Source organism: Ananas comosus, linkage group 6, assembly GCF_001540865.1.
Source record: "Ananas comosus cultivar F153 linkage group 6, ASM154086v1, whole genome shotgun sequence".
NCBI lineage: Eukaryota > Viridiplantae > Streptophyta > Magnoliopsida > Poales > Bromeliaceae > Ananas > Ananas comosus.
Window position 1 is genome coordinate 1,900,407 of NC_033626.1, and position 18,915 is coordinate 1,919,321.

The 18,915-nt window shown below is 36.0% G+C and overlaps 1 protein-coding gene and 1 long non-coding RNA gene across 3 annotated transcripts; one reads left to right on the forward strand and one right to left on the reverse strand.

Annotated features, from left to right (window-relative positions):
• LOC109711464 (putative inactive cadmium/zinc-transporting ATPase HMA3) lies at positions 238-15,499 on the forward strand. The gene is made up of 10 exons (XM_020234511.1): positions 238-325; positions 801-1,056; positions 2,144-2,401; positions 5,836-5,933; positions 9,714-9,969; positions 10,089-10,226; positions 10,933-11,278; positions 12,121-12,323; positions 12,812-13,011; positions 13,473-15,499. Exons 2-10 carry the CDS (start codon positions 813-815, stop codon positions 14,499-14,501), a joined length of 2,772 nt encoding a protein of 923 aa, XP_020090100.1. The 5' UTR covers positions 238-325; positions 801-812; the 3' UTR covers positions 14,502-15,499.
• Positions 10,068-16,579, reverse strand: LOC109711465. 2 transcript variants are annotated; one of them, XR_002216605.1, is made up of 5 exons: positions 16,470-16,579; positions 12,846-12,991; positions 11,889-12,015; positions 10,917-11,193; positions 10,068-10,203 (listed from the first exon to the last, which is right to left on the reverse strand). It is a non-coding gene; the product is annotated as an uncharacterized LOC109711465 (long non-coding RNA). The 2 variants fall into 2 exon arrangements; XR_002216604.1 differs by lacking the exon at positions 11,889-12,015.

Sequence of the window (18,915 nt, forward strand, 5' to 3'; positions counted from 1 at the left end):
ATTTATTGAACACCAGAAGAACAGAATTAGTACTGCACAAGCAAATCTAACAAGATACTAATTCCCATATTATAATATATTGATCCTAAACCCCAGAGGCCACCACAAAATTAGTGGAATCCCTTGCTTTCCAACTTTGATAGTGGGCCAAAAACAAATTCCTCAACAATGAACACAATGCATATATATATACAAGTTGGTTACTCCATTATTTGCTTCATTGAACATACCATTCCTTGTTAAATTCCCCAACCACCCCCCCTTTCTCCAGCTACTCACACAAGAGGAACCAGCCACTGAGAAGTTGAGGATCTTCAGATTTCAGGTGTTGTAATGTTGATAGATACATTCCCTTGGTTGAGATTTTGCCCTGTTTTTTTTGTGTTGGTGTTCTTTTTTGGGCCATTTGCTACTGAATTATCACAAATTGCACTAACTTTTAGAATAACTTCATCTCTGTCTAATTGGCTCATCATTCTGATCACCATTCTGCAACTCAAGAGTAAAGTTAGGCTTTTTTTCTCAACTCCTTCCACCTTTTACTAATTAATTTGAATTCCTAAGTAGGTTGCCAACATGAAGAACATGCTCCCTCTTTCTCTCTCTATACAATATCAGTGAGAACAACCAACCCCTCTCACCCTCTTTCTCTCTTAATTGTTTTTCTTTTGCTATGACATTTTGATACTAAGCCAATCAGTCACCTTCTCTTCCCAATTCCACTCTAAGAAAAAGTCCGAATCAAATTTAAATTTGATTTTATGTTTTTAACCTTTTTTTTGGGCTTATTGTGTGTACAGGGAGGGCTTAGGATGGGGGGAAATGAAACTGGGGAGAGCACAACAACATCAACAGCAACAGCAACAACAACAACAAGAGAGGTGAAGTATCAGAAGAGCTACTTTGATGTTTTGGGGATCTGTTGCCCTTCAGAAGTGCCCCTAGTAGAGAAAATATTGAGGCCATTAGAAGGGGTTCAGAAGGTCTCAGTGATAGTTCCTTCAAAGACTGTTATAGTTGTGCATGATGGCAGCCTCATCTCCCCTGTTCAGATTGGTATGCATGAATCTCTCTCTTGTTCAGTCTGGGGTCTTCTTTATCTGTCTAAAGAGCTCAAGTTGGCTTGTTAGTTAAGTTTTACTGCACAAGAAGTTAACCTAAAAAATAAAAAGAAAAAAGAAAAAAGGGGGAGAGAGAGAGAGAGAGAAAGTGAGAAGTTTGAGTAATTTTTGTATTTGGTCAGTTATATCCATCAAATCGATCTTTCCAGTAACATAGTATCAAACCAAGTTCTAAGATCCACGGATCCAAATATTAACAATATTTAGTTATAATGTTTAGCATGGCCGATGTGATCTCCAGCGTGCAAGTGAGCATGAATGTTAAGACTATTCTCAGGCATTTCCTATCAGATTAATTTGTTTGCTGACCGAAAATAGCTCCCGAGAGGCTTCCCTACTCAAAAAGTAGAAGCCAATTAGCAACCAAAAAAGATTCGGGTTCAAAAAATTACAAGCGACCCTAAAAGAGCTCACACTAATCAAAATAACATTTCTACAGAAACTCAAGCCACACCAAAAGAAAAAATAGTCCCAAGACAACCAAACAAGCTTTTTTATGTTATTCAATGAGGCTTTGGTTTGGAGGTCTCCAAAGTAGAAGAATTTGGTTAAGGCTCTCTAGAGGAAAAGATCATCAAATAATTAAATATTTGGTTTTTTTGATGAACCTCACTGTTGGGACCAAACAAGCACCACAAAGACCTCTAACTGCACCAAAAGCTTGATTTTTTGAAAGCTACTGGACCTGCACATTTAAGTTTGGCAGATGTTACAACTTATTTAATCATTAGGTAGTCATTTTCCAGGGCTCTATAATTAATTTTGAAGAGAAAAAAAATTAAGTGGGAAGAGGGGGTAGATGAAGAGCATTAATTGAAATCTAAAAATATCCTTGGTTATATGGTCTCTCTCTCTATTCTTGACTATTGGCTAAGTTGCCTGAATCTTTTACCTGCAGTGTTTCACTTGAATTGATGTTCTAAACAGTGTAATCCATAAAAATGAATTGTAATATGCACTGCTTAGTAGATCGGCATTTGAATCCATGAATCACCCTTTGATCTGATTTTAACTTTCATCAGTCAAGGCTCTAAACCAAGCCAGGCTCGAAGCCTCGATTCGAGCTTACGGGGGCGGCAGAATCATCAACAAATGGCCGAGCCCGTATATAATTGCGAGCGGTCTGCTGCTTCTCGTCTCGCTGTTCAAGCGATTCTTCCGTCCCCTGCAATGGCTAGCCTTGGCAGCAGTCGTGGTCGGGCTGCCGCCGATAGTATTGAGAAGCATCGCCGCCATTCGGAGATTAACTCTGGATATCAACATTCTCTTACTGATTGCAGGTACAGGACCTCATCCTTTGATTCCCCTTAAAGGCTTTATGATGACATCTTAAGTGCAATTTGGTACTACTTATCTTCTAATAAAAGAACACATTCCAAAGAACAATGAAAAGCATAGGATTCTATTTCTAGGGATCTAGGGGTGCATAAATTGCTCAGGTTAAGCACAAACAAGACAATTCCCCATTGCACTTTAGCTCCGGTCTCAATTACCCCCACTGCATAAAAGAAATCGCATCAATTACCCTTCCACATTTTATCATTATCTCAAACAGGTCCAGGTATTTACGATAATTGTTGAATTCAGTTATAAAACTTTGTAAAAAGAAATGTGCAGTTAAAGTTATCTATCAGTAATGCAGTAGAATCTTATAAAATGAATAAATTTCTCAATAAACTATCAATTTTGATAGTATTAGTAAAATAATAGATATCCTTTATCTAGATTTTTTTATATAATTTTTAAGTTATAAATTGGATATATGTTGAGATACAGAACAATGTGATATCCCAGTTCGTTTTAGTAAAGTTTTATAGCCTAATTTCCGAATTGTTTAAATTTTTTAGATCTATTTAAGATGATAATCAAGCGTAGGGTGACATTTTAATGTGGTGGGGTAATTAAGACAAGCACTAAAATGCAATGAGGCTTTTTATTATTTACCCATGTTTTTTCCACAATAAATGATGGGAAAACTTCAAAAAACCCCCCTGTGGTTTGGTAGTTTCTCACTTTGTCCCCCTGTGGTTTAAAGTGTATTAATTTGCCCCCCTGTGGTTTCGTTTTTATCTTTTCGGTAGCTTTTTCGTTAATATTTCATTAAATTATATACAAAAAACTTCAGATACCCATCTAGATTTATCAAATATTCACTTTAGTACCCTTTAATTTTAACTTTATCACTGATTTAAGAAAAAAAAATAATGAAATTGATAAGAAAAAGAGAAAAAAGAAACCACAGGGGGGCAAATTGATACATTTTAAACCACAGGGGGGCAAAGTGAGAAACTATGAAACCACAGGGGGGTTTTTTGAAGTTTTCCCATAAATGATTAAACACATCATGCACTTTTCTTATTTTCCTTCTAAGAAAAATAATTATTTAGAAGGTACTAAAGATGCTATTAAGATTATGGTATTGGAGAGCAAGGTTGTCATTAGCTCCATAATGTTAAAGTTAATGATTCTGCAACAAAAATAAAGAATTCCAAGTTGAGCATAGTAGGAATCACTACAAACACAAGTCACAATTAAGGGTGGACCAATCCATGATGCAAAAAGAGATCACTTTTACTTTTTTTTTAAATGCAAAAAATGTAGAAAAACCTAGTATTGCACTCTTAACATAATTAAGAAAGGGGGATAATCTTAATCTCAGGTGAGATTCATACTTTTAAAATCTAAAACCTATAAAAAATATATATATATATCAAGTTTCATATCCAACTTAAACCTAAAAAACCCGAATTCGACAGAACTATAAGATCCGTGTCAAGATCCGAACCTAATTAGTGGTTAGCTATGAGATCCATGTTAGGATCAAACCTAATTGCACATCATCCTCTTAAGTTATTTTTCTTAAAGTATGATTAAATAACCTTGTAAATGGAACGCATTATCCTAAACAATCATGACTATACGGGTTTTATAGCTGATTAAAAAGAAAATGTTTGTGCAACAAAAGTCATCATTTGATCAAATTTTTATTAACTAAATATTTTGTAAGATCATATAACTAGCAGGGATACAATAGTAGCCAAAACTCGTAAGACGAATACCTTGGGGGGTTAGGTCTCGGAAAGCCAACCAAGAAATCTGAGGTTCAAAGTTTGAAACTTACTGTACCTAGCGCGGTTGGCTAAGGGCTTGATGGTCGGTACCCAAGGTTCCAAGTTCGAAGCTTAGTTGCTTCACATTTCTAACTACATTTATTTCTAAAATAAAAAGAAAATAAAAGAAGCAGTAGCTTGCAATCTTTAATAAGCTGTAGAATGTTGTGTCAGGTGTGGGACTCACAGACAAGTCTAAAAAAAATAAATAAAAGTGAAGTAGCTCCAAGCTGGAGAACTACACCACTTAGGGGGGGCTCCCAATTGCTCTATCTGCGATTTTCCTATCTCCTATATTGAAATTTTTTTTTATACTTTTTTCACTTTACTAGATGAAATTTCAACATGAAATCATAGTCTTTCAATCGAAGAAAAAAATTACCTTAGTCTTCCATTTCTAGACCGTTCTATTCCAGTAGTTCGACCGTCAAATTTTATTTGTTTTGCTATTTTCAGAATACGGAATGTGACTTACTATTATTGATCTAATTGATAATACATGGAATGGACCTGTTATCTCTATCAAGATGAGCTCATGATATGCTCAGGTTCATGGAATAACTGTCAATGGGTGCCTGTCATTTGTGATTTGCTTGCCTTGGTGGAATGGGAATAGTCCAACCTTTAAAGTTATAATACATATATAGAGAGAGAGAGAGACCACATGAGACACTTCTAATAGCACCAAGCATATGGTGCTTTTTCGCCATTAAATTTACCCTTTGATCAATTCTATCTTTTAAATCATGCTATACCAACCAACAATCAAACCCTAGAAGACCACTATCATTTCAACCCTATAATTTTTCACCCAATAGTTATAAATTTGGTAGTAAAAAGACACGAATACTATTAAAAAATATTCTAAGTCAATTATATATATCACCTTTTGGAGTGCTCAACTTGAGTTTTATTAAAGAGGGTTTGTTCCCTCTATATAGATACTGTGGTTAAGTACCACAACGTAATTTCCCAACACCAAGAGGTTTGGATTCCAATATTCCAACATGTTGAAAGCACAAAATGATTTTATTTTCTCTTTTTTATTTCTTGGTATGGAATAATTAACATAAGGTGTGGCATAACTATCAACTGCACTAGCAGTAAAGGACAAAGTCTGAGAGATGCTTACCCTACTTGCGTGAATAATTTTAGTGTAAAAATGTACTGAGATCCCCTCAACTATTAGTCATTTTGATCTTTAGATTATTTTTCCAAATTCGGCTTTATATGCAATAAAATTAAGGATTGATGACATCTAAATTCCATCTGCTAAAATGTAATCTAAACTTTTAAATTCAACAAAATGATTGTTAACTTTAGTAAATTTTTAGATTAATCAATAAAAATAACTTAACCAAAGAAATTAAATATTGAAGGGACATAAAAAAAAAAAAGAAAATAGTTGAGGGGTCTCTGTACATTTTTATCTCATAATAATTCATATCTTTCAAACTTTCACTTCCACATATATTGCCATGTGATAAAGATTAATTGTTTATTTGATTTGCTTCATTTTTTTGGGTCCTAGTAAGAGATAAATTTTTTAAAGTTAAGATTAAATTATGGTTTTTCTTGTTTCTTAAATTATGTGTATTTGGCAGTGGGTGGAGCAATTGCTCTCAGGGACTACTCAGAAGCAGGGTTTATTGTGTTTCTCTTTGCCACAGCTGAATGGTTGGAAACAGTGGCAAGTCACAAGGTCTCTATCAATCTCTCTCCCTCTCTCTCTCAATCGCACACACACACACACACACACTTTTAATTTCTTTTTTTTTTTTTGGTAAAAATGTATGGAGACCCTCTCAACTATAGGCAGTTCTGAAAGTGACCCCCAACTTCAATTTTTCTAATTTACACCCCCTTTAATTTTTTTTTTTCAATTGAATTACTCTAGTTATTTAACTTAAAAATCTTGTTAAATTTAATGGCTTAATTAGCTATTACCAGTTGATTAATCAAGCTTTATTCCTCACACTCTTCTAAGGCCTAGTTTGATAACATAGTAACTAAAAGTGCAAGAGCACTTTTAATCTTTTTTCCTCTACAGGCTTCTCCATCAGCCGTTTACTCTAATAAAAGATTCAGCTAGCATAAAACAATAATTTGACAGGAAGTAAAAAGCCTATACTTGAGCTTTTAAACTAATCAGTTGTTTTATAATAATAGGCACATTAATGTAGAGACTATCAACTGTAGAGTCAGTAAAACCAATCTACACAATATAAGAATTTTTTTATTAATATTCTTAAAAATTATTATAATTATAAAAATAGTTCTTTAAAAAAATTATTTATAAAACTAGTCTTACACAATAAATGAATTACTGATTTCTAAATGCGATAAATTATCCACCGCTTTCTATAAAATATTAAAATTACTTTTAGCGTTTAATGTCATACATCTTATTTTTTGTAGTTCGACCATAAAAAATATAGTGTAGAGCTACTATGCTATCAGAAGCATAAAAGGTTTTATGTTTTCGACTTTTTGACTCTTGGATCAAAAATTGTACAGTTGGGATGATTGTGGTCCCCCCTAGGATTGAGGTAGCACTAGGGTGTCAAACGGCCGGGCGGCCGCGAGTCCGCCCGGCCGGCACGAGAGTGGGCGCGGGCCAGGCACGGCACGAGTACTGTAGCGGGCCGTGCCGGCCCGACCCGGCCAGTCAAATCGGGTCGTGCTGGGCCTTGCTCCTGTGGCTTGATGGCCCGGCACGGCCGCGGCACGACCCGAGCCTGGCCGTGCCGGGCCTGAGAGTTTACCTTGCCGGCGGCGCGGCATGACACGCCCGACCCATGTGGCAGGGTCTTCGAGCCGGGCCCAGGCATGGACTTGGGTACGACGGCCTTACCCAACTCCCAAGGCCCTGTACTACCCAACTCCCAATGCATTGGGAGTTGGGCTTTGGGGCTCTCCCAAGGTCTGTGATAATAGATCCTTGGGAGTTGGTTTGGACCAAAATCCCTCCAACAGTCAAATTTTTGATTGTGGGAAGGGCATTTTGTTCCAAAAATTTAAAATTAAAATAATTTAAAATTTTAATATTTTGTAAATATATTTTAAAATTTTAATTTTTTATTGATATATAATTTTTAAAAATAATATTTTTATTTTTATTTTAAAAAAAAATTAAAATTTTTTAAATAAAATTAATAAAATAAAAAAAAGGGCTGGCCCGAAGCCGCCCAGCCAGGCACGGCTAGGGGTGGCAATCTCAGCTCGCTGTTCGCGAGCCAGCTCGTGTTCGGCTCGAAATGAGCTCGAGATCGGCTCGCTCATTTAGTAAACGAGCCGAACACGAGCCGGATTTTTCAGCTCTTTAATAAACGAGCCGAACACGAGCTAGGGTCAGCTCGCTCGCGTTCGGCTCGATAACAGCTCGATTTTATTTATTTTATATTAGTATAATTTTTTTATATTATAATATATATATAATTATATTTGTATATAAATATATAATACAGATTATTAATTTTAAAATTTTAGCCATTCTAAATGGATTATCTTGGGCCTAATCTTGGTTTGGGCCACGATGCTAGAGAGAGAGAGACCGACTCAGGATGCTATAGATGGATTATCTTGGGCCTTATCTTGGACCCGACTCAGGATGTGGAGTCGGGTCCGACGATGTTACAGAGAGAGACCACAGACCAGCTACCCGATAGCCGGTTCCAGGTGCGGATTCGGGCTCGGGAAGCGCTACAGTGAGGAAGCGCGGACCCGTTGCCCGAAACCCCACTCTCCTTTAGATTACGCCGCCGCCTTGTCCCATTCTTCACCTTGGATCCTCCCATGTCTCACCCATGTCTCACCGCCGCCTTGTCCCATTCTTCACCTTGGATCCTCCCTTGTCCCATTCTGCGACGATGCTTCTCGCTCGCAGCGAACTTCGGCAGCGGCAGCGAACTTCGACAACGGCAACAGCAGCGGCAGCAAACTTCGACAGCGGCAGCGGCAGCGAACTTCGACAGCGGCGCTAACGAGCCGAACACGAGCTAGCTCGATTAAGTTGCGAGCCGATCACGAGCCGGAGTTTTCGAGCTCGTCACGAGCTCGAGCCGAACACGAGCCGACCTGAAGACGTTCGAGCCGAGCTCGAGCTGGCTCCAGCTCGCTCGAGCTCGACTCGTTTACAGCCCCCTAGGCACGGCCCGTGCAGTGCGGGCCGGGAGGCCGTGCTGAGAACTTTGGCCCGGCACGGCACGGCCCGATTTTGGGGCCGGGCCGTGCCGGGCTGGCCTCCGGCCCGTTTCGACCCGGGAAAGGGTTGAGTGATCCCCACAGGGTAATAGTATTAATCCAAAGGTTAAAAATGATCAAAGGGGTTAATCTAAGGGCCAAAAAGTCAGAAGCATCAGATCCTCTATGCTTGCGATAACATAGTAGCTCTACTAAAAAATATATAAGGTTGGTGAAAATAGTGAATAATTTATCGTTTTTAGAAAGTGGTGAATAAAAAATTCTAAAAGGTCAAGTTGCCCAAAAAAAATCCAATATAATCAAAATCAAGATCACATTGAGGGACCACCCCTACAAAGAATATCTACGAAAGAATATGTATGATGCCATACAAACAGTAGGGGTACTGTAGCCACATTTATGCTATCAATTGGCCCACTTAATTTTGCTTGTACATTCTTGGTATGGAATTTAACGGGACCATCAACCATATCTACTGTTTCATGTGCATGTCCATAAATAAAAGCTTTGCCTAATAGAGAATTTCATCCACTCCACCACTTGGAATAGGAATTTCATATTAACAGAGTCAAATTTACTATTTACAAATAGATTTGTCAAACTTGATCACTTTCCATTACTTGGATTTGACCAAATTTGATGAATCTGCGAGGCAAACTTTTTATCTAACGCAACTGACACAAAGAAAAATGAGGACAAATTGTCAAAACAAAACACAAGATGGGTCTGAGCAAGCTAAGCCTAAATACACATTCATAAATAGTTTTTTCATAATTAGTAAAAGGAGATATCAACCTCTAACCTCGCTACTGTTTGGTCTAGCTAGAGCTTCCGCGAAAGTGTTGTATGCTTAAAAGCTACCCAAACTTCAGAAATTGAAAAAACACTGCCAACAAATTCTAGCATTTGCAACTGGAAGCAAAATCACAATGGAGTCAAAAAAGCAACATAGAAAGTAGTCTCTATTACAAAGAAAAACACCCTGCACTTCTGATCTATTTTATTTGTTTTAAGATCTATTATTAAAGTTGGACCTTAGATGTTCCGAACCAACATAATATGCTAACTCATTCTAGTAATGTTTTGCATCTAAATTCAACAATTGTTCCAAATTTTTCAACCAACTTGACATGGTGGTGATGTGCAAAGTGAGATTGATGCAACATTTTATGCCAAAAGATAACTGAAACAGGTTAAAGGGCAAGGATTTTCTGTAGTTTAGCCTGCTAATAATTTGTCTTATATGGAAAATTTTAGAAAGAAACTTAGTTACCTGCAGGCAACTGCGGGGATGTCGTCGCTGATGAGCATGGCTCCACAGAAGGCCGTGCTGGCCGAGACAGGCCAAGTGGTCGATGCTCGAGATGTTAAGATCGACACGGTCCTGGCAGTCAAAGCTGGGGAAGTGATCCCAATCGACGGCGTGGTCGTCGACGGGAGGAGTGAAGTCGACGAGAGAAGCCTAACGGGAGAGTCATTTCCTGTTGCCAAGCAGCCAAATTCCCAGGTGTGGGCTGGGACACTCAACATAAATGGTACCACCTTAGTAGACTAGGCCCTTCATTGTCCTTCCAATGTATGTGAACTTAAAACACATAGTTCTTCATAGGGTTCACATGGATAATTGTAGCTATGATCATTGTTTCTTCTGTAGGATACATTAGTGTGAGGACAACAGCAATGGCTGAGAACTCTGCAGTGGCTAAAATGGCAAGGCTAGTTGAAGAAGCGCAAAACAGCAGATCCAAGACGCAGCGATTGATCGATTCCTGCACCAAATACTACACACCAGGTAAGCGAGTAATTTTTCTTTAACATGATCATAGTTTTACTAATATAGTTGGTTATCGTACTTAAAGAGTTTGATTCGATGATTAATCTCTACGTTTGAGATGATAATTAGCATAACATAAGCTGTTATTTCTACCTCATCTGGACTTACCTAGCATTGTGTATGATTAAACTACTACAAAGAATATAAACTAATCTATTAATCAACTGGCCGCAAAGGTTTTGCTGTCAATTCTCCTCTAGCTCTAATATTTTACGAAGCACATAGTAGTTTCCAAAGGGAAAATCACACTGTTTAGTTATTAAAGTAATCATATATATTCACTAAGGTCACCAAACTTCAATTTGTTCCAACAGTCGTATGAAACTTTAATTTCAGTTTCAACCACACTTTGTTAAAGAGTTTAACAGAGTGACTGAGACAGAGATAGAAATTTGGTACAACAGTCTGAACAAATCAAAGTTTGGTGATCTAAGTAAAACTTCGACATAACTTCCGTGAGACCGTGACCAACAGTAGTTTGACCATTTCTAAAGAGTAACTAGTTAACAAACTCGCTTTAACAAATCAATAATTTAAATCTTAAAATGCCAGACAAGGAAGCCTTCTTGAAGTACTAGTGTGCTTGAAATATTTATATTCGATAGTTGAAAATTGCTGCCTATGTGTGATTCTTGGCTCATATGTTACCTGTTTCTTTCTGCAGCTGTCGTGTGCCTAGCAGTAGCGGTCGCATTGGTTCCCTTAATAACGAGAATCTGGAGTCACAAAATAGTCCGGAACCCCAAAGGCTGGTACCAATTGGCACTGGTCCTCCTAGTGAGCGCGTGCCCCTGTGCTCTGGTGCTCTCAACACCCGTTGCGACCTTTTGTGCACTCCTCAAAGCTGCGAGAACTGGGCTCCTCATCAAAGGTGGGGATGTCCTTGAAACTTTGGCGAAGATCAGCGTAGTAGCCTTTGATAAAACTGGAACAATCACAAAAGGAGAGTTTGATGTTAGAGAGCTCAGAACGGTTCAAAGTGAGGTCTCCCTCCATACACTTCTTTACTGGTAAGTTTCAATATGTATTATAGGATCTTTTAAAAAAAAAAAAATTGGAGACCATTTGTCGGTAACCAAGTTGAGAAACTTTTTGAAGTTTGCTGAACTACACTACCAGTTACTGAACCTATGGTGACATGTCACCTTAGTCTTCACCAAACTTGCAATTTGTTGCAACTATACAAGGAAGCTCTATTTTTGCTTCAATTAAATCACTCCATTAAACTCCGGTTAGTATCCCACAGGGATGACTTGGGCACCTGACTCAATTGCTATGTCATGTTGTGACTGCTGATTTAACTAGCAAATAAGCTCTTGAGACGATGCAGCATTTGATCATAAGAGCCTTGAAATGAGTTGCTTTGTCATTGCTGTATCATGTTTTAGAGATGACACGGCAGTTGAATATACTGTCCATCATCCCTTCATTGTGGAATTAAAGTGAGGTTGTGGAGTAACCTGATAGACTGAAAAACTAAACCTCTTAAGTATAAATGGGCCAAAATCTCAAGAAACACTGAAACAGTAATTAATGTTTAGCGCATCAATTGTGACAACGTGGAGTGCAGGATCTAAGAGAAATTTCACAAGAGATTCACTGACCAATGATATTAATTACCATTAGAAATTCATTTGTCAAGAAGATCTTCCACAGAGAGATAGTTGTTCAATTCATGCAGATCCATCTTATTCAGAAGACAGTCAAATAGGCCCCATTATTCATGTTCTTCATCTCTCCTCTTTCCCTTAAAACAAATTAACAAGAAAATTATTTGGCATTCAATGATTTGTTAAGATTTTAAGTTTTTCATATTTTTGTTGAAACTTGGCTGAGTCTCATAGTTCTTCAGGGTTTCAAGCATCGAGAGTAAATCCAGCCACCCAATGGCATCTGCACTAGTTGATTATGCTCGATCAAACTCAGTCGAACCGAAACCAGAGAATGTCGCAGAGTTTCACATCTATCCTGGTGAGGGAATTTATGGGAAAATAGATGGAAAAGATATTTATGTTGGAAACAAAAGAATTGCAGCCAGAGCAACATGTGAGACAGGTTGGTAATTGATTCATCTTTGGGTTAGAAAATTAGTCCCTGAACTTGGACTCAGATTTCAATTTCATTCCTAGATTCAATACCAACAATTAGCCTTTGAATCATCTTTAATCAGTCCATGAAGTTTGACCCCAATTTCTATTTCATTCTTACATTTTATGGTGCTGATGTTGTGACAAATCATCCTTTTTAAGATGATAGATTAGTTGAAGGGCTTAACTGTTCTGCGGGAAAAATTTCAGGGACTATATTGTTGAAATTGATACTATGAAGATGAAATTGAATTGCGGGTCAAGCTTAAGGGGCTAAACTATAAATTAACCCTTTTTTAATATATGTTGCATTGTTTGATTTATCCACTGAATTACCAAAACCTTCAAGAATTTCTGTAGGAATGAAATTCTCAATAAAGAAAGAAAATCCATGCATAGACATGATTTTTCAAGCTATACCGAGAATTTCTAATAGACTGATCCTCAAAATTTTAGTTACAAACATGGATGATAAGGAGGGAGGAGTTACCATTGGATACGTGATCTCAGATTCAGTATTAGTCGGAGTATTTACGCTGTCTGACACATGTCGGACAGGGTCGGCAAAAGCAATCAACGATTTGAAATCTTTAGGCATCAAGTCGGTAATGCTTACCGGAGACAGCACTGCAGCAGCTACACATGCCCAAGATCAGGTACATGATATTCTTTTGAGATATCGAATACAAATTGCTATAAATTAACTACTTAAAAGATACATCCCTGCAAATATGAATTTCATATATACCTTTTACAAACTTGATTTCTTACGTATAAAGAAAATACCCTATTTGAAAATTTTCTATTAATACTGGAACAACTTTGCCCTCTTCATTTGGACAATTCCCCACTTTCAACATATAGCTGTTTCTTATAAGAAACTGCACTTTCAAGCAATGTAATTCAAAAAAACTGCAGTATATACGAAAATTCAGATTTTACAGGGTATATATATATGTAATTAGATAATTTTGAAGGGATATATAGATATTTAAAATCCTATATTTTGTCATACAAAGGATCATTCAAGTGAAGAAATGAAAAGAAATTAATTCAAATAAAGAAAGCAACAGCCTACTATTATCTCACTTTTAATAGCATGATTATAATTATACAGCTAGAGCAAGCTCTTGAAGAACTTCATGCAGAGCTTCTACCAGAGGACAAGGTTCAAATAGTGAGCGAGCTCAAGACAAAAGAAGGGCCCACATTAATGGTCGGAGATGGCATGAATGATGCACCAGCATTAGCCATGGCAGACGTGGGAATCTCGATGGGGATATCAGGTTCAGCTGTAGCAATGGAAACCAGCCACATAACCCTAATGTCTAATGACATTGGCAAGATCCCAAAGGTTATTAGGCTCGCAAAGAGGACCCATTTTAAAATAATAGAGAACATTATCTTCTCAATTATTACAAAAGTCGCTATCGTCGCTCTTGCCTTTGCCGGCCATCCGCTACTTTGGGCAGCCGTCCTTGCCGATGTTGGGACATGCTTGCTTGTGATCTTGAATAGCATGACGCTCCTACGAGAAACTACCACAAAGGGTAAGAAATGTTGTGGTTCTTCGCATAAATCGCTCGTCAAAAGGACTGATCATGCAGGTCATTGTGCCAATGGTGCATGTACAACATCTAGCACTCGTGGGCAAATTAAAACATCCAGTTGCAGTGATAAGCATATTTGCCATGAGAATGAGAAGGAAGAGGTTGGAAAAAGAGTGTCTCATATAGAGTCACCAAATCATGTCCACTGTTGTCATGAACAAGTTAAAGACACAAGAAATGCGAGCCAAGAAAACTTGATCTCGATTAGTTCCGAATTAGGGCATCATGGTGATGACTGCTTGCATGAAGAGCACTTAGAGAAGCATCATGATACATGCAACCATGTATTAGACGATGATGATCATGATGATGATTCGTGGATATCTTCAAAGGTTTGTAGAGAGATAAGCAATGGCTGTTGTGGAAGTGAAAGAATGCAATGTGGTCAAGGAATAGAGGGTTATTTGTGCTCGCAAGAGATCAAGGAGAAGAGAGAGATTGGTGGTTGCTGCAGGAGCTGCAGACAGGATTGCAGAGAGAGGGATGGTTGCTGTGGAAGTGCGATAGTAAAACTGCCAGAAATAATTATAGAATAGAAGCATATATTTCAATTAAAGTTCATCATTGGCTTCAATCAGAGGGCCAAGGTGGATATATATATATATATATATATATAAGTTTTATTTTTCCTTTCACTTTCTGGGTTTTACAGAAATAGAAGGGAGGAAAAAAATCCAATTTTGGTTTCCACTACATGTTTTTGCATGAGATTGAGAAACACTAACATGTTAATCTCATTGAATGAAGGAAAAAATTGGCATCTTTTTGAGTGCTATGTAGACAATTTTGGAGAACACAAAAAGTTGACAGAAATTGCAAGATTTTATGATTGTTAGGGTACCAGACAGAAAACATCTACAGAGAAGAACCCTTTGACCTGACTGATTGGAGAGGACATTCAAGAGAGGGAACAAACAGCTTTAAGGATTTCTACATGATTACATTACAGCCAAATAGAAAGAAGGATACTCAGTCTATGGCTTAACTTCTGGAACAAAGGTGTTGAAGGAAAGCTTATAGGCTGTTTATTTATTGGGGCTACATGTTGATTCACTTTCTCGAGTGATAAATCTTTGTAGTTTTGGAATTTTGCTTGTATGGATGATTGATGAACTAAAGTATACAAATAACAGTTGATGGAAAACCAAGAGTTAACAAATTTCAGGATGAAATAAATGTAATCGTCGATGAGGAAAATGCTATTCTTGAAACACATTGATGCTCTTCCATTGCTGTTATGCAAGAGGAAAGGCTAAGTGAAGATGTCAGCTAACATCCCAATCCTGTGTTCTCTATCCCCATGCTTTCCTAAGAAACTCATCACTTGTTTCAATTTTATGCTCTGAAGCCTGATCTGGGGCATGTACTATCTTAGCATAATTATGCACCAAGATGGAAATTGTAACTTAAAAATCTCAAGTGAAAATCTTGTGACGCCAGAAATAACATCCCTCTTCCACCTTAGCTAATGCCTCATAAGGGATGAACTTCTGTTTAATAACCAAGTGGACCATTTATTCCTCCTCTTCTAAAATATTTTAGATTAATGTTATAGATTTGAAAGCTTTCCTGTCTTCTATGTAAGTTCCTACTTTCTTTTCTTTCTTTTTTTTTTGGTGCTCCCATTCTTAGGCAAAGCTTCAAATATTCATTAGTACAATCCATGCAAAGCTCAAGCATGAAGTAACTCATTTTTTAAAAAATAATAATAATCATACATTAACCTTCTTGCACAAATGAAACCCAAATAATACAATTTGAGAAGCCAAACATACAACTATAGATGTACGAAACTTCAACTGAATATAAAATATTAAAATACCATTCTTTGACAGCTTAATTTTTGGAGATTACGGTTAATCTATATAGCATCAGAGCAGAAAGTCCTGAAATCAAACTGCTATAAAATATATTGAGTCGAGACATCAGGAGAAGTCGAATATATAATACTAAAACACCGAGCCTAAACATGAGAAGTATTGAATATATAATATTAAAATATCGAGTGTTGAATATAAACGCTATAAAATATTTAAACACCGTTCTCTAATAACTTAGACTTTTGAGATAAATGGTTGTTTCACAACTTCAAATCCATGAAACAAGAGAATAATTAGATAATTTCCTCTTTTAGGACACAATTATTAACACTAGAGGAGAAAAAAAAAAAAAAAAGATACAATCATGATACTCATAATTCTCTTAGTCTTCATCATCCTCTTAACACAAACTACTTCAACCAATCCCATTGTTTTGGGCCAAAATTTCTACAAGGAGCTCCTTTTACATGATCATATGACCATCTATTAGCAAGAAAAACACTGAATTTGAGGAACTAAAACCTAATTCGAACTAATTTTACTACATACCTTCGTGGACAATTCCACAAACAATTGATGGGCATTGGAAGAGAATATTTGCGCCAGAAAATTTAAGAAAAATTGCAAATAAATCAGAGCGAATACTTGAGATTGTTGAAGCATGAGGGGATTTTAGATCGATACCTCATCAAAAATTTGCAAATTTCGCGCTCGATGAAACCAAAAAGCTAAGACGCCCAATTTGAGCTTCATGTTGGCGCCGGTGCTTTGAAACGTGCGCTGGAGAAATTTTAAATAAGAGATTTATTATACTAGTGGTACCTAACCTAATATTTGGTGTGTTTTTTACATTTAACCCCTTCAAAAGATTTTATTTTGTAAACAACCCATCAAAGTTATAAATAGAAAATTGGCTCTATATTGTACACGTAAATAGACTTAGCAAACGGGCGGGTTGGATAACTGCTGACGAGTTATTGTACCTACGGGTCATATTGGCATGGGTAAACTTTACCCCGAATGGGTAGACGGGTAAATATGCAGGTCACCTGCAAGATTTTTTTTCTATGCTTCTATACTTTTTCAGATACAAAATACAAATATAAAAAAGTATAATATAATTTATTGTTAGAAATATCATAATATGTAATAAATAATATAAAATCTTAAAATGTAAAAATAGTTTATCATTCCAAATTTTTATAACACACAATTAATAAAGTTTTTTTTATGATCATAAAATCAATATTGTAAAGATTGTATATTTTTTTAATTTAAAAAATATAAACGGGCATCCATGGGTACACACAGGTTGCCCAAAATATCCACAACTTAAAAAGGTACCCGCCTATTTTATTAATAATTTTTGGATAAAAAAAGTTTAGCACCCATACCCGTAAATTTGCAGATAACACGCGTACCCGCAGGTACGGATATAGTTTGCCAGGTCTCGATACACAGAACAAGATATTCATGCATATAAACGGGGCAAGGTATTGTTATCCATAATTTGTTGGTATAGTATATTTTACTAATAAGATGATTTATTTTATTCTAAAAAATGACATAAAATTCAAATATGATATTATATTCTGTACATTTAATCACACTCCTTATCAATCAAATATACAAAATTTTTTAAGTAAATTAAAAAGATATATTGAACAAAATATCAATGAATCCAGATATGGTACAAGCTTCTTAAATAAATGGGACAATTTTCTGTGTGCCCCTCTAACAGTAAGTATTTACATAGATGCCCCTATAAAAGTTGAAATATCCTAAATGCCCCTCTAAATATAGAAAACTTTAAAAATAGCCTTCAAAACACATTTTTGTTATAATCTACGGTAACAACAATCAAAATACCGATTTTACCCTTTTCATAATTGCCCTTTTAAATATTTCAATTATTAGAAATAATTTTAACTTTTGTAAATACCCCATAAATTTAAAAGTTTTACAAATTTAAAAGTTATTTAGTTATATTTTCACATTGATTTCTGTAAGAATTATATATTCTAAAAGAATAATATTTTTATCTTACTCAATATTATTGAATATTTCTAAATTTTTTTAAAATGGAGAGAGAAAATAATAAATAGCTGAAAAATTACAAAGTTTTATCATTAATTATAAAGCATAAAATTACTTACTAGATTTGAAATTACAATAAAACGATTTAGCATTGTTTACAAATTTTTTTAAAAAAAACTCAGATTATATGATAAATTTTATAATCAAGGTTAGAGAAATGCAAATGTACTAAATAACAGTGTGAATTGACTTTTATTAATATTTTAATAGTATTTAAATTGAATACTTGTATCTTTATCTAAACTAATTACTAGTGAGGGACAATTTTGAAAATTTATTTGTTGTACATTTCATCACATTAAAGTGCTTTTTCAAAAAAATTTAAAAAATTCAGAATAAAATGAACATTTTCATTCATTCATAATAACCTATCTAAATTAAATAAATGTTTGGTAGGGAGATATAAATTAACAACGAGAATATATTTATAAGATAGTATTTGTAAGGGTATTTGTGATATAATCAAATTTGTAGGGATGTTTATAATATTTTGAACGTTTAGAGGGGTATGAATGAAATTAACCCTTCATTAGTAATAATTGGAACATTTAAAAGGGCAATTATGAAAAGGGTAAAATCGGTATTTTAATTATGAAACGGATAAAATCGGTATTTTGATTGTTGTTACCGTAGATTTTAATAAAAATATGTTTTGAAGGGTATTTTTGAAAGTTTTCTATATTTAGAGGGGCATTTAGAATATTTCAATTTTTATAGGGGTATTTGTGTAAATACATGCTTTTAGAGGGGCACACAGGAAATTTTCCCTAAATAAATTGTGATAATATGTCAAACAATATATTAATGCATTTAAAAGGACCTTCATGTTTGGAGAGCCCGGTCTACAGACCGTGGTCCAGGCAATAATTTCCAGCTTCCACCAACCAGCGAGTTGTCTAAGTCCACGTGGCTGCACGACAGGAGCCGCTTGATGGCAACCTAACGAAAAATTCTAGAATAAGGGAGTCATTGTCTGCACCGGGTGTATAAGTACATCCCGTACACCACGAACTTATCCAAGATCTCAAATTAA